Below are 21,143 nucleotides of genomic sequence, written 5' to 3' on the forward strand. Positions count from 1 at the left end.
TGATGGTGAGTGGTAATGGCTATGGGGATAACAGTGGGAGATGGGGGAGCTCAGAAATGCTGGTGGGGGCCAGGGATGAGAATGAGGAGCTGTGGTAGTGACAAAGGTGGTATTTTTTTTTTTTTTTTTTACAAAGGTGGTATTTAGGGTAATGGTTGGAGGCCAGACTCAGGGTGGCAGTGGTGGTGTGAGCTTAAGAGATGTGGATGAGCTTAGAGTGGAGGGAAAAGATAGAGTTGAAGGGAATAAGGGAAAAGTAATGTTGGTTGGATGGGGGAGTAATGCCGGGGGTAGCATTAGCGGGGGGAAGAGTAGTGTTAGTAGGGAGGAGAGAGTGTAGGTGTGGGGAGCATCATTTTGGAGGGAAAGAGTAATGTTGGTGGGAATGAATAATGGTGGGGAGCGTAATATTGGTGGGAAAGAGTAATGTTGTGGGGAGAGTAAGATTCTGGGAAAGAGTAATATTGCTGAGGAGAGTATTAGTGGAAAGTACTATTGGTAGGGAAAGAGTGCAGGTGGATGGAATAATGGTGGGGAGAGAGTAATATTGGTGGAAAGAGTAATGTTGGTGGGGGAGAGTAAGATTGGTGAGAGGAGAGTAATACTGGTGTGGAAGATTTATGTTGGTGAGAAAAGTAATGATGAGAAAGTAATATTGGTGAGAAAAAAGTAATGTCGAGGAGAGTAATATTGATTGAAAAAGTAATGGTGGGAGGAGAGTAATGCTTGTAGGTGGACTGATGGTGAGAGGAGAGTAATGGTGGGGGAAGAGTAATGCAGGAGGGCAGAGTAATATTGGCAGGATGAGTAATGTTGGTGGGGGGAGAGTATTGCTGGTGTGGTAGACTAATGGCTGGAGGAGAGTAATGGCGGGGGGAGAGTAATGTTCGTGGGGGAGAGTATTGCTGGTGGGGCAGAGTAATGGCGGGGGGAGAGTAATGGCGGGGGGAAGAGTAATGTTGGTGGAGGAGAGTAATGGTGGGGCAGAGTAATGGCGGGAGGAGAGTATTGGGGGGGGGAGAGTAATGGTGGGGGGAGAGTAATGGTGGGGGGGAGAGTAATGGCTGGGGGGAGAGTAATGTTGGTGGAGGAGAGTAATGGTGGGGCAGAGTAATGGCGGGAGGAGAGTATTGGCGGGGGGGGGGGGGAGAGTAATGGCGGAGGGAAAGTAATGGCTGGGGGGAGAGTAATGGTGGGGCAGAGTAATGGCGGGAGGAGAGTAATGGCGGGGGGAGAGTAATGTTCGTGGGGGAGAGTATTGCTGGTGGGGCAGAGTAATGGCGGGGGGAGAGTAATGGCGGGGGGAAGAGTAATGGCGGGGGGAAGAGTAATGTTGGTGGAGGAGAGTAATGGTGGGGCAGAGTAATGGCGGGAGGAGAGTATTGGCGGGGGGGGAGAGTAATGGCGGGGGGGAGAGTAATGGCGGGGGGGAGAGTAATGACGGGGGGAGAGTAATGTTGGTGGAGGAGAGTAATGGTGGGGCAGAGTAATGGCGGGAGGAGAGTATTGGCGGGAGGAGAGTATTGGCGGTGGGGGGGAGAGTAATGGCGGAGGGAAAGTAATGGCTGGGGGGAGAGTAATGGTGGGGCAGAGTAATGGCGGGAGGAGAGTAATGGTGGGGGGAGAGTAATGGCAGGGGGAGAGTATTGCTGGTCGGGCAGAGTAATGGCGGAGGGAAGAGTAATGGCGGGGGGAGAGTAATGGTGGGGCAGAGTAATGGCGGGAGGAGAGTAATGGCAGGGGGAGAGTAATTGTGGGGGGAGAGCAATGGTGGGGCAGAGTAATGGTGGGAGGAGAGTAATGGTGGGGGAGAGTAATGGTGGGGGGAGAGTAATGGTGGGGGGAGAGTATTGCTGGTGGGGCAGAGTAATGGCGGGAGGAGAGTAATGGTGGGGGGAGAGTAATGGTGGGGCAGAGTAATGGCGGGGGGAGAGTAATGGTGGGGGGAGAGTAATGGTGGGGCAGAGTAATGGCGGGGGGAGAGTAATGTTGGTGGAGGAGAGTAATGGCGGGGCAGAGTAATGGCGGGAGGAGAGTATTGCTGGTGGGACAGAGTAATGGCGGGGGGGGAACGGTAATGGTGGGGGGAGAGTAATGGTGGGGGAGAGCAATGGTGGGGGGGAGAGCAATGGTGGGGCAGAGTAATGGTGGGGGGAGAGTAATGGCGGGGGGAGAGTATTGCTGGTCGGGCAGAGTAATGGCGGAGGGAAGAGTAATGGCGGGGGGAGAGCAATGGTGGGGCAGAGTAATGGTGGGAGGAGAGTAATGGTGGGGGAGAGTAATGGTGGGGGAGAGTAATGGTGGGGGGAGAGTAATGGTGGGGGAGAGCAATGGTGTGGGGAGAGCAATGGTGGGGCAGAGTAATGGTGGGGGGAGAGTAATGGCGGGGGGAGAGTATTGCTGGTCGGGCAGAGTAATGGCGGAGGGAAGAGTAATGGCGGGGGGAGAGCAATGGTGGGGCAGAGTAATGGTGGGAGGAGAGTAATGGTGGGGGAGAGTAATGGTGGGGGGAGAGTAATGGTGGGGGAGAGCAATGGTGGGGGGAGAGCAATGGTGGGGCAGAGTAATGGTGGGGGGAGAGTAATGGCGGGGGGGAGAGTAATGGCAGGGGGAGAGTATTGCTGGTGGGGCAGAGTAATGGCGGGGGAAGAGTAATGGCGGGGGGAGAGTAATGGCGGGGGGAGAGCAATGGTGGGGGGGAGAGCAATGGTGGGGCAGAGTAATGGTGGGGGGAGAGTAATGGCGGGGGGAGAGTATTGCTGGTCGGGCAGAGTAATGGCGGAGGGAAGAGTAATGGCGGGGGGAGAGCAATGGTGGGGCAGAGTAATGGTGGGAGGAGAGTAATGGTGGGGGAGAGTAATGGTGGGGGAGAGTAATGGTGGGGGGAGAGTAATGGTGGGGGAGAGCAATGGTGTGGGGAGAGCAATGGTGGGGCAGAGTAATGGTGGGGGGAGAGTATTGCTGGTCGGGCAGAGTAATGGCGGAGGGAAGAGTAATGGCGGGGGGAGAGCAATGGTGGGGCAGAGTAATGGTGGGAGGAGAGTAATGGTGGGGGAGAGTAATGGTGGGGGGAGAGCAATGGTGGGGGAGAGCAATGGTGGGGGGAGAGCAATGGTGGGGCAGAGTAATGGCGGGGGAAGAGTAATGGCGGGGGGAGAGTAATGGCGGGGGGAGAGTAATGGCAGGGGGAGAGTATTGCTGGTCGGGCAGAGTAATGGCGGAGGGAAGAGTAATGGCGGGGGGAGAGTAATGGTGGGGCAGAGTAATGGCGGGAGGAGAGTAATGGCAGGGGGAGAGTAATTGTGGGGGGAGAGCAATGGTGGGGGGAGAGTATTGCTGGTGGGGCAGAGTAATGGTGGGAGGAGAGTAATGGTGGGGGGAGAGTAATGGTGGGGCAGAGTAATGGCGGGGGGAGAGTAATGTTGGTGGAGGAGAGTAATGGCGGGGCAGAGTAATGGCGGGAGGAGAGTATTGCTGGTGGGACAGAGTAATGGCGGGGGGGGGAACAGTAATGGCGGGGGGAGAGTAATGGTGGGGGAGAGTAATGGTGGGGGGAGAGTAATGGTGGGGGGAGAGTATTGCTGGTGGGGCAGAGTAATGGCGGGAGGAGAGTAATGGTGGGGGGAGAGTAATGGTGGGGCAGAGTAATGGCGGGGGGAGAGTAATGTTGGTGGAGGAGAGTAATGGCGGGGCAGAGTAATGGCGGGAGGAGAGTATTGCTGGTGGGACAGAGTAATGGCCGGGGGGGGAACAGTAATGGTGGGGGGAGAGTAATGGTGGGGGAGAGCAATGGTGGGGGGAGAGCAATGGTGGGGCAGAGTAATGGTGGGGGGAGAGTAATGGCGGGGGGGAGAGTAATGGCGGGGAGAGTATTGCTGGTGGGGCAGAGTAATGGCGGGGGAAGAGTAATGGTGGGGGATAGTAATGGCGGGGGGAAGAGTAATGGTGGGGGGAGAGCGATGGTGGGGGGAGAGCGATGGTGGGGGGGCAGTGATGCGGGGAGAAGGGTAACGCTGGCGCGAGGACAGCAATGGCGGTCCTTCTTGCATCTCTTTCTTATGAAGCAGGAAGCCTTTCCCTGAGCGACCGCCCCTCTGTGTTATTGGCCAGAACCTTGTCACGTGTCTCACGCTCCAGCCAATCAGCGGGCAGGGAGCCACAAGGTCCTAGGGCCAATGGACCAATGGGGAAAGGTGCCCCCCCCCCCCCCCCCGCGTCCGCGCAGGCGCAGGCCTGTTTCCCGACGCCCGCTCATCCCCGCAGTGGAGAGGACTCGCAGGGGCAGGCAGGTCCTGTGGGCCGCGGGCTGGAGCCGGGGGCGGCGCGGGCTCCCGCAGGCCGCAGGGGCCGAGGGTGGACTGTGGGGGCTTCCGCAGGAGAGGTGCGCTGGAGGGTGTGGGCGCCCGGGCCTTGGCGGATGGCCTCCTCCCACTGGGCAGAGCAGAGCTGAGCACCCTGGCCTGGCGCAGCGCTCCGTGTTGACCAGCGGGCTGTGGGCAGAGACGCCTGCTGGGCGCCCCCGCCCCGCCCCGCCCCGCCCGCCCGCCCGCAGGCTGAGAGATCCGTGGAGCAGAGCCAGCCCGCTCACACCGCGGGAGCACCAAAGATGCTGTGAAAGAATGGTTTTCGTAGGCCTATGAGGGGTGTTTTGTTTTGTTTTGTTTTGTTTTTAAAGATTTTATTTATTTATTCATGATAGTCACACAGAGAGAGAGGCAGAGACACAGGCAGAGGGAGAAGCAGGCTCCATGCACCGGGAGCCCGACGTGGGATTCGATCCCGGGTCTCCAGGATCGCGCCCTGGGCCAAAGGCAGGCGCCAAACCGCGGCGCCACCCAGGGATCCCTTTTTTTGTTTTGTTTTGTTTTGTCTTGTTTTGTTTTGTTTTCTTAAGGGCCGGCATCGATTTCTGTGGCAATAGCGAAGGGCTGCAGTGTCCACTGCACCCCCTGTTTTAGATGAGGAAACCAGGGCTCAGAGAGGCGAAGACATGCCCAGGGCACCCGGCTGGGAGGCAGTGGAGGTGGGATTCGAACACCCACTTTCTGCCCTTGGAGCCCATCCTGGAAAGAGAACACTCTGCCCCCCGAGGGGTGGTGACAGGTGGCAAGGCCAGCGCCCCTCTGCCCCGAAGACCCTGGCTGTGGCCCGCCACTTTTGCCAAGCCCCCCGAGACTGTCGGCTCCCATTTACAAGCCTCCTCTCTCTCTGAGCATACCCCTAACTTTATTCCAACCCGGATTTCTTATTATGTGCGTGTATGTGTATTTAATAATGATAAAGCACTCGTATGTCATATTTGACAGGAGGGCTTTTTTCATCTCAAGTTTAAAGCACTACTGGGAAATAATTAGTGCTACTAGAGTCAAAAACAATGGGACCCCATCAGAAAAGACAGTCTCCGAAACCCTCAGATCTTAATTGAACAATTACCTCTTATGCCTATGAATACTTCATTATTACATGCCCTGTTATTATTAGCTGTTATTATTGTTTTAGATGAATGCTGGGGATTTTTTAAAAATCAAAAGCCATTTTCAACCACACTGTTCATCTCCCTGGAAAGCATACTTCTGACATTTCCGAATGCAATAACGTCTTAGCCGGCAGTCTCCACGCCTTGCCCGGAATCCGGTGTATTCTGATCATTCGGTTGTTTGGATGGAGCCGGAGCCGTTCAAGACTGCAGGCCTCTGTTCATAATGTCAGTAACTGCTGACTCCCTGGTGAAAGAATTTGCATGAAAACCGTGTACTTCCTACCTTTTAATTTTTAGGAGCCCTCAGCCATCATGGCCAATGGGGAGATCTTTGTCTACCCCCCACCCCAGCTTATGAGATCAAGCGAAAGGAGGGCTGGTGGTGGCAGTAGGGGACAGGGTGGAAGGGGCGCTGGCCGTGGAGACCCAAGCCCGGGGAGGGAGGCGGGCTGGGCATCTTCTGTTCCTGGGGGTGAATCACAGAGAGGAGGAAGCAGGTGAACAGAGTGCTGGGCACTGTGCACAGTGTTTGGTGTTCGCATCTCAGGAACCATGTGTGGGAATGAGGGTCAGGTGTTTGATGGCTCTCCCAGGCCGCCACCCCTCTTCTTCACAGCATCTGGTTTGTTCACTCCAGTCAGGGGCTTCCCTGAGCCAACCACTGTGACTCTATTTCCCTTACTAGGGATTGGTTGAGGAATTGCCACGTGAGCCAGTTCTGACCTATGAGACAAAAAGGGAAGTCTGCTGAAGGAGGGGGATTCTGGGAAAATAAGAGAAATATAGGAAGACAGGGTCTTCCCCTTTGCTGGGCACTGTCAGGTCTGTGATGTGATGCCTGGAACTCCAGCAGCCATTCTGTGACCCTGAAGGGGCTTGGTGGAATAGAAAGATGGAAAGGGGTCTTCAATGATACCATTGAGCTGCTGAATTAACCCAGCCCTGGGGGCCGCCCTACAGCGCTTCTTATGATTGTTGGAGATGATAGTTTTGCTTTTTCATTTAAACCAACGAGTCAGGGTTTCCTGATACCTTGCCCAAATCAGGCAGATACCAGAATATATTTTGATCCCTCTGTTACAGATGAAGAAAGTGAGCTCCAACGAAGTAGACACACAGCCTAGATGCAGTGGGGTCAGGATTTGCCCCCCTCTGTCCTGGAAGGAAAACCCTCCTAGGGGATTGGCAGAATTTTTTTCTTGCCTAGTGTTTTTCCAAAGCGTGTGCACATCCATTTCTCCCTGAGAACAGCCTGTAGTGGGTTCTAACAGGTGAGGACAGGGGAGGTTGGGGGGAGCTGGGACTGGAACCCAGACGCGTACCCTGACTCCAGCAGAGTCTTCCCAGCATCTCCACGTGCTCAGTGACATCAGAGAGTCCCTTACCACCCCCAATCCCCCCCTCCCCCCCTCCTTTTGGGCTGAGCGCGAGGGATACCACAGATCAGCCTTCGCCTGCGCAGGGTGGGACTGCTGATCCTGGAGATTGGCCACCAGGGGCCGCTGTAGTCACACCCAGGGGCCTCCTCAGAAGAGGCCCTGGGGAACTGGAACCAGCCAGTCTGGTTGGGAAGAGGCCCCAGCTGAGCTCCCCACTAGGTGTGCCCTGAGGCTGTTAGACTCAGAATTCCCTCACCTCCCAACCAGGAGAGAAGGTGACCCAGATCTGCCTCTGGGGAGTCTAGAACCTAGATGCTGTGTGCCCTCAGGTGAGTTGCCTTCCCTCTCTGAAGTTCACTTTTGTTATTTTCAAAATAGGGGTACCCACCCCCGCTTGTCAGATGAGGGCTTCCTTCTGTCCTTGGGGGTCCTTTCCCTCCTTTGGGCCTATCTCAGCACAGTGGACAAAGACCAATTAGAATGCGGTGGCCCCAGAATTGAGGCCCATGACTCTGGGTCAGGGTTGGATTCCAGTGCCAACTGGGGAAACTGAGGGCTACACATCACTAGAGAGAAGAAGGGACTTACTCAGTTTCGCTAATTGCAACACAAGAGGTAGGACTCTGTTTTCTTAAGTATTTGTTCCTAATGAATAGAAACAAACACTCAGGTGATCAAAAATATTAGGGAAAAGCTGGGTTAAAGCCAAAAGCGTACCTTGCCTGCAGGACTTTTTAGAGCCTTTAATATGCTAATGAAATTGTGCATCTCTAAGGTGGGGGAAGGGGATGCATCTGTTATCTCTAACTCTTTTTAACCTGGGAACCCATTTTCCAAAGTGACTGCAGCTGGACCAGATGATGATAGAAATAACAAGCCTAACTTTTTGGGCATCTTGCCCCAAGCTGACGCTGTTCTTCATTCCCTAGGGGACTTGACCACTTATTTCCTATTTTCAACCCCACATGGTTGTAATGTGCTTGTAATATCAGTCTCTCTTGGCAGTGGAGACATAGGCAGCTCAAAGAGGGGTGGTTCCTTGCCAAAGGCCACATGCTCATGACAGGCAGGGTCAGGACTGGAACCAGGACTGTCTGAGCCTCAAACCTCTAGACCCCACTGCCCTCAGGTGGGTCCCTCTCACGGGACTCGTTTGCCCTGTCATCCTGATCACACATCCTGGGTGACATCCCCATCCTTCAGAGGCCACCACCTCCTTTGCCAGATCTGGAATTGAGGCTCAGAGAGGCCACACAAGTCCCCCCCACCCCAGGGTCACATATGGAGAAACTGAGGCCAGCTTTCCTGCCTCCTCCCTTCCCGCTAGGTGATGGTGGCGATTTAAATAGAAATCCTTTTGTCGGGCAGCCCGGGTGGCTCAGTGGTTTGGCGACGCCTTCAGTCCAGGGCGTGATCCTGGAATCCCTGCGTGGAGCCTGCTTCTCCCTCTGCCTGTGTCTCTGCCTCTCTCTCTCTGTGTGTGTCTCTCATGAATGATAATAAAAAAATCCTTTTGTCCAGCAGTACCCCTGGCTGCCCCACCTTCCAGACCCGTACGGGGGGTGGGGGGCAGGTGGGGACCACAAGGGTCCTTTAAGGCGGCCTGGGTTGCACAGGCACAGTGCGGTGCGGGGGGACAGGGTGCGCGTGGAACCCACGTGGGGGTGGAGTCCGGGCGCAGGTGGAAGCCCGAGGGCAGGCTGGAAGTCAGCAGGCCGTTGCCAGGGGAGTTCAGGGGGTGACCTTGTCTGTCTCCCCTCTCCAGAGGCCTGCGGAGGAGTCGGGAAAGCTCAGAGCTACCCAGGAAGGGTGAGTGTCCCCCGAGTCCCCTCCACTCAGGTGTTTGCCAGGGCCACTCTGATGTCCCTGTAAGACGGGGCGATGATCTCCTGGCAGCTGCTGCTGACAGCAGGTGTAACCCCGGGCAGGTTATGTGCCCGCCACACCTGGGGACCGTGTGGGACAGCTCAGCCCGAAGGGGTGTGAGCCCAAGACACCAAAGGGAGAGAAGGAGCCGTGTCCCCACGAGAGACTTAAGGACAGAGGAAGGCGTGCAGCTCTGCTTGAGGTGGGGGGCAGGAAATGGCAGGTTCTTCCCCCGCCCCCTCACCCGGCACGGAGTCCTGCAGCCAGGGGTGCGGCCCCCAAGGCCGGACCTGTGTGCGGGAGCCAACTTGGCCATAGTTGGGGCTTGGCCCAAATATTTTCTGTTCTCTGCGCAGTGCAGCCGTTCCGACGGGCCCGGGTCCTGCCCCAGCTGTTTCTCTGTTCCCCACCCTCAGCTGCCTTGGGGCAAACTGATTGCCCTCCTGGGGGCCTCCTGGGCTCACCTGCCATGTGGGGACCTGCACCTGTCGTGCCGGGTAGTTACGAGGGGACTAGATACCGTCTAGCGCCGAGCCCGAGGACGGGTCTGCCTGCGGTGACCGCGGGCCATTGTAGCATTGACGGCGATTCCTTGTCGTCACCTGCGCTGCCCCCCAGTGTGGCAGGTAGTCCAAGGTGATTCTATGAATGAAGGCCGGGCCTGCTTTGAGACCAATTAGCCCCCTTCCCAGGGAGGTGCCCGGCCAAGGCACCCGGGGAGCCGGTGTTAGCTGAGGGCTGGGACCCCAGCTGGACCCTGGGGCCCGGCCCAGACTGTCTGTGTCACGTGTCCCCACTGTCCTGTGCACAGAGCTGCAGACCCCGCCACAGCCATCGAGCTTTTCCCAGATCAGAGGTGGGCCCTCCGCCCACATCTCTAAATGGGAGGGACCTGACGGGAGGGTGACTCCAGTCTTGCTTCCTTGCACTCCTGATGCCCCTGCGTGGGTGGGCCTGGCAGGGAGTTCAGGACAAGGGGACCTGGACTACCCAGAGACCGTGTTGGTATAGCGTTGGACCCTGGGAACAGCAGAGCCACAGGCCACCACCTGGCCCTAAACCTGGCCCCAGACCCTGCTGCTCCACCCCTGCCCCCAAGTCCCTGCACCGTGCTTTCGGGTCCTATCTGGTTCAGGGTCACCCCAAGCTTCAAAGCCAGGATTCCAGCCTGCTGTGAGGGTAGAAGCTGCGGGAGAGGTCTGGGGCATCTGGAGGTGGCCTGGGCCGAGGTGTGGGACCTGAAGCCGGAACTTGGCTCCCTCTTACCATCCTGTGGCCGTTCTCAGTTTCTGTGTTCCCGACTGTAAAGCAGGGATGATTTGGTTACACACCTGGTAATGTGGTTGAGACTGTTTTGGGAGGTCAGAAAAGCAGCTGCTTTCGTACCATTTGTGGTCCCTCCTGGTGGCCTTATGCGGCACTGACTCTCATTGGCTCGTCACCCAGCACCCCTGGGCTGCTCCCCAGGGTGTGACGGGTGCTGTGCTTGGCTTACTGACCCACTTGAGAAGGGCCTGGGTCCCACCCTTGCACCCAGGTAGGGCTCTGTGCATGGGAGGGGGAGACTTGCATCAAATAGGGGGCTCTCCAGGTACTCCCCTCCTCCCCCACTGAATGGCAGACTTCCCTGCCAGGGGATAAGGCAGAGCCAGGATGTGAGGAAGAGTCCATGGGGTTCAAACCCCAACTTTTCAGACTTGCTGTGTGACCTTAGGTTCACTTCACATCTCTGAGCTTCAGTTTCTTCCTCTCAGAGGCTTAGTACCTTACAGGAGATGGTAAGGCTCCAGTGAGATGTGGTGTATGTGCAATACCCAGCACCAATGCTGGATAGATGCTGAGCATCCTGGGTGGTCTCCTGCAGACGCCCCGGCACCCAGGGCCTGGGGCGCATGTGTGTTGGGCTGGCCAGGGAGGAGGTGCATGGTCAGGCCCATGGAAGCTTGGAGGGTGTCAGGCACAGAGGAGAAGCTGGGAAGGAATTTAGTACCATGAGGTGTGTGTGTGTGTGTGTGTGTGTGTGTGTGAGAGAGAGAGAGAGAGAGAGAGAGAGACAGAGAGAGAGACACCATCCCTAGACCGCCTCTGCACCTTGCAGGCAATGAGCCAAGGGGCCTAGGCTTGGTTCTGCCCCCACCACTCTGCAGACTGATCGCTGGCCACGGCCCAGTGGCCTTCGGCCTGTGTGCTAACGTGCCGGCGTCCACCTCTAAAGAGCTGGCAAAGCAAGTGGGGCACGGAATGCCCAGCAGTGGGTGCCAGGAGCTCCCGGCCGGCTTCCTCGGGGCTCTGTGCCCGGCCAGCGCGGGAGGAGGCAGCCCGTTTCCCTCCTAAGGGAAGGAAGGAAGGAAGGAAGAACAAAGCGAGAGCTACAGAACAATGCCACAGCTGAGACACCATCTGTGTTTTCCTTCTTTTTTCTTTCTCTTCGTTTTTAAAACAATATAGTGCAGACTGCACTTCTCACAGTAGAATATAATGGTCAATTTTAGTATAAAAAAAAAACATTCTCAGAGATTTGTAAATGCACTTAGTGCTTGAACAGGCCTTGGAGAGATACAGTACCGCTTCCGGAGTGCCAGAGGGGCCGGGGTTTGGGGAATTCGGGCCTGGGGGATGTAACAGCGGGTGAGGGTTGGGGGGTGTCCCTGCCTGCCTCCCCCGCCCCTACCCTCAGTGGTGTGCAGCAGGCCTTGGAGGGCAGCTCGCAGGAAAGGAGTTGGATCAAGTCTCCCAACTAAAACCAGTAGGTTGCCTCCTTGCTGGTTCCCAGGAGAACCCTTGAAGAAGGCAGGGTAGGGTCCCTCTGACTGGTGTCTAAGATGGCAGGCCCACCGTTAGCCCCTGTGGTGCCTTTGTGCGAATAGGGGAAATGGCACCCCTTCCTCAAGATTCAGAAAATTGCCATAATAAATATACAAGTCTAGGATGCAAATGGTGTCTCCTTGGACAAGGTGCCCTTGTGCAGTGCACAGCCTGTACAGCTGTGCCCAGCAGCCCTGTAAGATGCGGAGAGAAGGGGGAAGGTGGTAGTACAGGGTTTGGAGAGATTGGGGACGGGGGTACAATTCTGTGTTGGGAAGGAATGGGAGGAGGGGAGGGAGGATCTAGAGGAGGAGGAGGAGCAGGGGGCCTGGTAGTCCTTGGAGCCTCTGTTAGAGTGGTCTTCACCTGGATTGGCCAATGGGGGACACCGTAGGCCCTGTGACTCCCTTTACCCTCTCTCTGCTCCTTTTCCAGGAGACTGGGGAGCTCATGGGGGCAGGAGATGTCTGACCCCCGGGGGGCCGCTCTGACCCCACCCTGACTCTAGACCGTCACCTGTCCTCCTGTATCCCACCCTGGCCTGAGCCCCTCTCCTGGGAAAGCCAGAAAGAACCATTCCTGTTTTAAAGTGGTTTCTCTCTCCCTGCCTCTGCCAGCTTGGATGGAGGAAGTGGTGGACGGCAGTGGCTGCCCTGGGCCCTCCCATGTCCTAGGGCAGCCGATGGCAGGGAGGGGCTTAGGGGAGCCAGGTCGTCCTGCTGCTCCCCATCGGGTGGCCGCACGGCAGCGGCGGCCAGCCTGGCTTCCCTGTGGGCATCCATGGGCACTCGGGCACAGGGCGAGGTCGGGTGCCCCGGTGCGCCGCCCACCCTGTTCCGCGGCCTGCCTCCCCGCTCGGCGCCCTGTCCGTCTGTCCGTGCGGCCGCCGGGCAGGCCTTATCTGTAGACGGGCAGGCGGATGTGGGCGTGCTGGTGGTCGAGCAGCCGGGGCACAGCCACCGTCTCGTAGCCCTTGCCCAGCATCTGCTCCTTGATGCAGGGCGGCCGGATGTCATTGATGAGATACTCCAGCGACTGCAGGCTGCTGCTCAGCACGGCCGTGTTGCACACGCTCTTGCTGGGCAGGCCCGAGAGGGCTTCCACGGAGGGCCCCGCCAGCTCCCGGGCCGCCCCCGGCCCCAGCTCGGTGACCGCCACAGCGGCCGCCGGGTTGTAGCAATCGCTGGTGGGGGTCACCAGCACGCTGTTCCAGGGCGCGGCGAAGTACTGGCCCACGGTGAAGCCGGTGGGCAGCCCCATGCCGCAGTTGAGGGGCGACCCGCTGGCCCGCTCGTACACCCGCCCCCCGCAGGCCTCGGGGGACTTGCTGGCCACCGTGCCGCCGCTGTAGGCCCGCAGCGGCTGGGGCGGCGGCGGGGGCGGCTTCTGCGGCCACAGCAGGTAATCCAGGCCGCCGTCCGCGTAGCCCGCAGGCTTGGTGGCCGCAGCCAATGTCAAGGCCGCCGCGCTTCCCTGGCCCAGCTCGGCGCCCTTCCGGCAGTCGGGCAGGCCGGTGGCGGCGGCCGAGTAGGCCATGCCGGGGAAGCCGGGCACGGGGCCGTGCTTGGCCGGGCTGGGGTGGGGCCCGGCCACGGCCTGGCAGGCGGCGGGCGCGGCGCCCGGGGCCTGGCACTGCTGGTTGAGCTGGTACAGGATGCTGTGGATGGAGGGCAGGTTGGAAGGCGGCAGGGGCAGGCCGCGGCCGGGCAGGGGGATGACGGAGGCGGCGGTGGCGGCGGCCGCGGGCAGGCCGGGCGGTGGGGCGGGCGCCTCGGGCGGCTTGGGGTAGGCCAGGGGCCCCAGAGTGCTGGGCGCCGGGTAGGGCGCGATGCCCACCTGCACGGCCGCCGGCGACAGCTTGGTCCGCTTGCCCTCGGCGCTCTTGAGCACGCTTTTGGCGGGCCCGGTGGGCGCGGTGGCACCGGAGGAGGAGGAGACGGCGGCCTTGACGATGGCCAGCAGGCCCTGGTAGCCGGCGGCGTGCTGCGGGTAGGGGCTGTAGCGCTGGCCGCTGGTGTCATAGCCGTTGACGGTGCGGCCCAGGTGCTTGTGCTGGGGCACCCGGATGTTGGTGGGGAAGATCTTGATGGACAGCGGGCTGTTGGCCACCTTCTCGGCGTAGGCGTCCAGCTCGGCCGGGCTCGGGTAGCGGGACGAATGCATGGAGCTGGCCGCCGTCTCACCTGTCGGGGGGACAAGCCGGAGAGGAAAGTGCAGGTGAGAGCTGCCCCCCTCCTGCCCCGTGACCCGGGGAGGCCTCGAGGCCGTGCCCCCCCCCCCCCCGCCCCACGGTGCTCACTCTGCCCCTCCCTCCATCGGTTCCCCGTCCATCCCCTCGCTCCTCCACCTGTTCCTTCACTGCGAAGCTCTGGATCGGGTGTAAAGTCCGGGAAGGCAACCGCACACATCATAAGCTGAACTTTCACTGACGGAACACAGTCCTGTGACACCCCTGCGGCCCAGAGATGGGATATTCCAGAGTGTCCAGTCCCCCAGAGTCCCCCGCGGCCCCGCCCAAGCCAACAGCTGTCCCGACTTCTGACGCAGTGTCTGTACGGGTGGGGGTGGAATCCGGCCATGCATCTCCATCGGCATCGGCCTCTGCCGCTTAAGGTAGTCTGTGGGGTTCGCCTGGGGGGCGGTGGGTTGTGCTTTCTCACTGCTGCGCGGTCCTCGTGTGGGACACTACGTCACAGTGTACTCATCCTTCCCACCGTTGATGGCATCTGGGCCGTTTCCAGTTTGGGGCCGATACACACAGCACCACGCAGTCTGGTGCACACAGATCCGGTGCGTTCTGTTGGGACTATGCCCAGGAGGGGGATCTGGGGCAGGGGAACATGCAGCTTTAGGAGAAAATGCCCCGCAGTTTGCCAAAGAGACTGTGCCAGGCCACACTCCCCTTACAGTGCAGGAGCTCCAGGGGCTCCACGCCCTTAGGGAGGCCACTCCTCCTATTTCTTCATTATCCTCTCTGTGCCCCCCTCCCTTCCCTCATCTGTAAAATGGGGCGATGATGACGTGCCGACCTCTACGGGCTGGTTAAGTGTGCAGCTACGTGCACAGAGCCCAGCACAAGGCCTGGAACGGGGCACCCGGAGAAGGCAGACAGAAGCGCTCTGCAGCCTTCCGCTGGCTGCTCAGAGGCCCTTGCTCAGCCAGGAGGCAGGCGAGGAGGGACTTCACCCACCTTGGCTGCTCAGCCCCTCCCCGAGGCTGCCCATCACCTGCAAGGCCAGCGTGGTGATAATCACTGCTTTTTCGGCACGCTGTCAGCATGGGGCTGAGGATGCACTTTGTGTGACAGGCTGACTGTCCTACTCTTGGTGGCACAACTGGCCCCTGCCATGGGGGAGGAGGGTTGCTGGTAGGCAGACCCCCCCCTCCCCCACTTTCTGGCATCCAAAGCCCCTCCCTGTGTAGGGAAGGGAGCAGGGACCTGCATGAGATAGAGGGGAAGACCCCGGGCTTTAGAAGTGGTCGGCTGCATAGAATCCTGTCTGCTTGTGGCACTTTGTGGCTCTGGGCAAATGGCTTGCCTGGATGAACCTCAGTTTCTCCACCTGTGGAATGGGGATCATGATTGTGCCAGTCCTGTGGGGTGGCCTGAGGGAATGAGCAGAGCAGAGGGCGTGAGGCACACGGTCAGTATTGGAGGGTGGCGGGCTGTCTGGGCCATTGAGCGAGGGAGGCCCTCAAGGTCTCCACAGCACCTTGCCTTCCTCCTGCCCCATGAGTACCCCTGGGGCCCACCAGTGACCCCCAGTGCAGGGACTTGAGAATGGGGCTTCCCCACTTTGAGCCTCAGTTTCCTTATCTGTAAAAAGGGGGTGATGCTGCTGGGGACATTGCCTCCCAGGGTGGCTGCGAATTCTAACAAGTTGTGCATGGTGGGGTGTGTTAGTAGAAGCAGGTGCTCTCTACGCTGGGAGTGGTAACACCCTCCCCATCTGCCTGGGACAATGGTATCCTGGGGAGGAAGGGGCAGGGGCTAGCGCTATCTTTTTTTAAATTCAATTAAATTATTTGAGAGAGACAGCAGAGCAAGAGAGAGAGCACAAGCAGTGAGGAAGGGGCAGAGGGAGAAGCTGAGCAGGGAGCCCCAGCGAGGCTCAATCCCAGGAAGGCAGATGCTCAACCAACTGAGCCACCCACATGCCCTGGGCTGCCCTTCGTCTGACCAGCACAGGTGGGCCTGGCATTGTGGCTGGGGCTGAGGGCAGACCCCACCACCTTCCTCCCCATTAGTTGGAAGGCCTCACCCCACATCCCATCCTTCCAGAGCCTCACCCCCAATCCCCTTGTTGGGCTCAGCCAATCTGAGCAAAACGTGTGCTGCAATAGGAAGGCACAGGCATTTGGGGATACAGCGGAGCCTCATTCAGCCAGGCTTTGGAAATCAAGACAGCTTTCTAGAAAAAAGGGCATCCCAGTTAAGGCAATGTTGAAAGGGGTGAGGAGAGAGCAGAGAAACCTATTTCAGGCAGAAGAAACAGCAAAGGCAAGGGTCCAGAGGTGAGGAAGCATGTCCCGAGTGGGAACTGTAAGTAATTCAGAATGAGAGCAGATGCCCAGGGCAGACATGTGGAAGAAAGGGCCTGGGAGGGCATTGGGCTGGTGCAGAGGGGGCCTCTTCACTGTAGGGCAATGGTTCTCCCCCCGAGGGCACACTGGTCAGTCTAGTGATGTGTTCCATTCTCATACTTGGGTCAGGGGAGCCTCCACCCCAGCTACTGGTATCCAGTGGGTAGTGGCCAGGGATGCCACTGAACATCCTGGGGTGAACAGGAAATCCTCTCCACAAGGAGTGTTGGAGAAGCCCTGCCTGGGCCATCGGCAGCCAGGCAAGGTTTTAAGCAGGGGAGGGGTAGGGGCAGGGGCAGGCATGCGTATTAGAAAGGTCCTTCCTTGGGATCCCTGGGTGGCTCAGCGGTTGAGCATCTGCTTTTGACTAGGGGCATGATCCCGGAGTTCCAGGATCGAGTCCTGCATCGGGCTCCCTGCATGGAGCCTGTTTCTCCCTCTGCCTGTGTCTCTGCCTCTGTGTGTGTTTCTCATGAATAAATGAATAAAATCTTAAAAAAAAAAAAATAGAAAGGTCCTTCCCCTATACCCTGAGGTGCAGGAATGTGGTCTGACCTGGGCAGGGCAGCAGGCAGAGGAGAGGTAGGCAGCCCTCAGCCTCCCAAGGAGCCCAGGCCAGTGCCCCTCATCCCTCTGTCCTAATCCAGACCTGGCAGGTGGAGCTGACCCCTGGCGGGCCACAGGCCTCTGTCTTGACCCTGCTTGGGGCAGCCCCCTCCTAAGTGGCCTAAAATAAACTCAGTGTGGAGAATGGAAATGTCACTTTGGCCAACGGGGGAATCTTTCTCCGAGATTGGATTTAAACTACATTATACAAGCAATTTCATGGGCACTTAGCACCGCTCGGAGAGTCCCGCAAAAAAGGGACCAGCTCTTCATTTACCAGCCATAAATCAGCAGTTGCTATAATGAGCACAAAAATGTCACTTTTATGCAATTTTACAGATGAACAAAACTGGTGAAATTAACTGTGGTAACCTACTATAGTCAGCAAAAGCGGCTGCCGGGGAAAAAAAATATATCTGTATGTATTTTTGTTCCTCTTAAACCCTCTTCCCAAGCAGGTTTCTGCCATTGTGGTGTGAAAACTCATTTGTCCTCACCATTATACTTTCATTTGGAGTTTATCTTGAGTATCCAATGAGCCACCAACTGTGAAAATGATTAAATCTACAAAATCTATCTAATGGATGGAATAAATTAGGTGTTTAAAACCTTTAAGAAGAAGAAGAGAGGGGGGAGAAAAGTCCTGCCTATTACTGGTTCCCAGTTGCTGAGAGGAGACCGTCTGGGCCCCAGTGGGTCGGCAGGACTCCATGGGGGTGGGTTGGGCCCTCCGGCATTTGTGGGAGCCAGTGGAGGCTGCCCTGAATATGAGCCAGGCTCTGCGTCCACAGCTTTTCTTGACGTCTCTTGTTTGGAGCACCTGACCACTCTGAGAGCCAGGGGCCCTCATTTTACAGATGAGGAAGTAGACCAGTTAAAGCATCTGGCAGGCAGCCTCCAAGGTCTGCCACACCCCCTTTGCAATCCTCCTCACCTCCTGGTACTCATGCCTGTGTGCAGTCCCCTCCCAGTCCAAGCAGGGCTGACCCATGTGGCCTATGAAGTCCCGTGGAGGTGAAGCAGTGTGACTGTCATGGAGGCACTGGGTTTTCCCGTCACTCACACGCTCAGATCACTTGCTCTGGGGGAAGCAGCCACCACAGGAGGATACAGAACAGCCCATGGAGAAGCCCACAGGAAAAGAAATGGGGTCTCCCACCCGCAGCCGTGTGAGGCAGCCTTCTGGAAGCAGGTCCTCCAGCCCCGGTCAAGCCTTCAGATGAGTGCAGCCCTGGCATCCTGACTACAGCTTCACGGGAGGCAAAGAGCAGAACTAAGCCACCCTGAATCCCTGACTCACAGAAACTGTGAGAGATGCTACGTGTCTGTGGATGTCTTAAGCCACCAAGTTTTGAAGCAAGCAGTTACACTGCAGTAGACACCTAGACCAGGCCCCCGGTCTACAGACGAGGAAGGGCACTCAGAGCTTCGTGAGACCATGCAACTGCTGGGGGGCGGAGCTGAGATGTGGCCCTGTTTTGGCTTCCTGCCAAGTCCCCTTCACCACCTGCATCCCCAGGAGGGACCTTAAAGTCTGCCTGGAGGCTCAGAGAGGTGGGAGGTGACCCGCCAGAGGCTGCAGGCCAGGCAGCTGTCATTCCCACCCTCGGCCTGCTCCTAGAGCCTGCCAGCTGGCTGCCCTGCGCAGGTCTTGCCTGGGCATGTGCTCAGGGATCTTCAGTGTTATGAATTCAAGTGCCTCTGTGTGGGGCATGGACCGGCCCCTGCAGGTCGCTGGAGTCCCTTGTCTCAAACCTGGCATGGGTGTCGTGTCACTGTGGCCCTAGGAGTCTACAGCTCCTACTCTATGCCTTGTTCCTGAAGGGCTCTCTAAGCAGTGGTGAGGATAGGCGGCAGTGCTCACAGAGCTGATGTGTGGCAGCGAAGCGGGGGGCCTGTTGGGGAAACCCAGGGCCTATCTTTGATGTGACTCCCTCCCTGCCCAATTCCCCTGGCTGGACTAGGGGACCCCACCAGAGGTTCCAGCAAGCACCCGGACTTGGTCACGGCAGCAGATTCTGATTGCCCTGGGTTTGTCCTTCTGCACCCCCAGACTTGGGCTCCCTGAGCTGGCCCACTCACTGCTGTGTCCCCGACGTCTGCAGGACACATAATAGGTTTCCAGAAACATCTTACTGGACAACAAGGCTGTGTCCAAACAGACCCATCCCGGCTGTGGGCCTCTGTTCACTGCCAGCCACACTTGGGAGAATTAGTCCTTGGAGGAACCAAGCCAAGGAGACAGCCCCAGGAGAGCCGCTCCCAGAAGCCTCCCTCCAGCCTCGCATCCAGATGTCTTCCCGGGCCCTTGGCTGTGCAGGCTCCGCACAGGGCCACGGAGAAGCAGCCCCAGTCAAAGCAAACCGAAGTCCCTGCCCTCACGGAGCTGACAGTCTAGCAGGGGCGACGGTCATATATAGCACGTCAGGAAGCCACAGGCCCTGGGAACGAGGGCAGAGTAGGTGTGGTCGTTTTAAAACCTGCCCACAAATTCTTCGGCACTCCTGCCAGACCGGGGAGGCGGACTTTCCTTTGCACAAACAGGGAAGAACAGCAGCTCCGTTCTACTGAGGGGGATGTGGCAGACGTAGTGCCACGGGCTGTCCTGGTCCTGGCTGCGTGGTTACAGGCAACATGGCTTCGCATGGAGACCCAGGTGGGTCTGTCCGTCTGTCGGGTGTCCGTCCCTGGAACCCAGCCACTGTACTCGGGGAAGCCCGGGCCCCATGGAGAGGCCATGTGTGGGTGCTTGAACCAGCTGCTGGCATCAACCACCTGATGTGTGAGGAGGCAAGCCTTTGGAAGATTCCAGCCCCTGGGCCTTCCCAGCCCCACTCCCAGCAGCCATACCCCAGCGCTTGGCGAAGGCTCCCGACACCCTCTGCACTGTGCCCTGTCCGTATGGCCGGGCACAGCAGATGGCTGTCGGAGGCCACTGAATTTGGGAGTAATTTGTTATGCAAGCACCATAAGCAAAAGAGCAGGGCGTGGGGGGCGGGGAGGGACCTGACAGAGGGTGCCTGGTGTGAAGGTGGCGTCTCTGAGAATGTGGCCCTTGAGGAAAGGCTGCAAAGTGGCGGAGAGAGCCTTCTGGCTATCTGACGCAACGGCGGTCTCGGCAGGGCCCAGAAAGGGACCAGGTGTGTCTGGGGAAACCGAGTCAGCAGGGAAGGGTTGTAGAAGAGGGGGGAGGGCTGGGGCACCGTGAGGACCTGGGCTTTTCCTCAGGGGCCTAGGGAGGGACATGACCTACTCTGAGTTTTGATGGGACCCCTCTGGCTACTGGGTTGAAAACCGGGCAGGATGAGGGGTCTTAGGAAGAAGGCCCGGGAGCAACCTGACTGTTCCCACGAGACAGAGCACCCAGCAGATCCACAGCAGAAATGTACTTCGCTGGGCACTAAAATTTGGGTTCCAGAAGTCTGACGAAGCGGGCAAAGGTGTACAGTACAGGTACGTGGACAGAGAGAGGTTACGGGGGGCCGTACCCACAAGCCCGCGGTCTCCCTCCCTCCCTCTTGAAGGGGCTCAGACCCAGGCTGGAAGTAAAAAGCCTGCGGTGCTAGCAGGGCCCGGCTGGTGAGGGCGTGCGCTGTTTCTTCTCTGTGCTTTTCTGCAGTCGCCAGGGCCTGGCGGTGACCGTGTGTGTCGAGCGAGGCTGGGGAGGCTGGGGATCGGGCACGCAGCTCTCCCTTCTCCCGGGCCCCGCCTTTGATGCCTGCGTCATGCCGCCTGCTTCAAAGCCGCCTCCTCTTCCCTGGGCCTTGAGCAGCCGGAGGCCTCCCTGGCTCCTTGCCTGGGCCCCGACCACCACCGTCAGGCCGCCTCTGCCCCGGAGCAGAGCACAGAGGGCGGTTGGCAGCCTTCTGAGAAGGCATCATGGTGAGGGGGGCAAATGTGGGCTGAGCTCAAATCCCAGCTCTACCACACGCTGTGTGGCTTCAGGTGGGCCGCTACCCCTCTGTGAGCCTCAGTTTTCTTGTGTGTAAAATGGGGATACTGATGCTGGTCTTGGAGAGTTTTTATGAAGACCAAAAAGGGGCCTATTTTCAGGGTGCCTCTCTGTAAGACACTCCATTGAGCCCCTGTTTGTGTGAAGTCTGAACCGCTCAGGATGGCATTTGAGGTCTTGGTCATGTGAGGGCTCCCTCTGCAGCCCTCCTTCCCCACAGGCCCCTGGACACACACAAGGTGTCCCCTGGGCCAGGCACGATGTCAAATCCTTACAGCCCTGCCCTTCTGACGTCCTCACGGTAGCCTGGGAGGTGGCCCTGGGTTCCAGAAGGGGAGGGGTAGACATTCAGGTAACAGGGTATCAAGTGAGGATTGCATATGTGATTCCCTGCATGTTTTTGCTGAGAACTGGAGGACAGATGGGCTGGGAGTGGGCCAGGGAGCTGTGCCCTGCCCAGAGGTGTGCACCC

At 58.3% G+C, this 21,143-nt stretch overlaps 1 protein-coding gene and 1 long non-coding RNA gene across 8 annotated transcripts in view; one reads left to right on the top strand and one right to left on the bottom strand.

Annotated features, from left to right (window-relative positions):
* The first annotated feature begins 4,271 nt into the window (after nucleotides 1–4,271).
* On the top strand, nucleotides 4,272–11,294 carry LOC144300013 (uncharacterized). The gene is made up of 2 exons (XR_013366674.1): nucleotides 4,272–8,667; nucleotides 10,823–11,294. It is a non-coding gene; the product is annotated as an uncharacterized LOC144300013 (long non-coding RNA).
* The window catches only part of FAM222A (family with sequence similarity 222 member A), a 56,347-nt gene continuing 46,329 nt past the window's right edge, over nucleotides 11,126–21,143 (bottom strand). For 6 of the 7 annotated variants that reach the window (XM_077876002.1, XM_077875998.1, XM_077876004.1 and 3 more), the window contains 2 exons: nucleotides 13,877–13,981; nucleotides 11,126–13,712 (listed from right to left, as the gene is read on the bottom strand). In XM_077876002.1, the coding sequence (XP_077732128.1) occupies nucleotides 12,427–13,712; nucleotides 13,877–13,981 (1,391 nt within the window). In that variant the 3' untranslated portion in view covers nucleotides 11,126–12,426. The remainder of the gene's footprint in view (nucleotides 13,713–13,876; nucleotides 13,982–21,143) is intronic. The other variant, XM_077876006.1, reaches the window with a different exon arrangement.

The sequence above is a fragment of the Canis aureus genome, chromosome 27 (assembly GCF_053574225.1).
Source record: "Canis aureus isolate CA01 chromosome 27, VMU_Caureus_v.1.0, whole genome shotgun sequence".
Classification (NCBI taxonomy): Eukaryota; Metazoa; Chordata; class Mammalia; order Carnivora; family Canidae; genus Canis; species Canis aureus.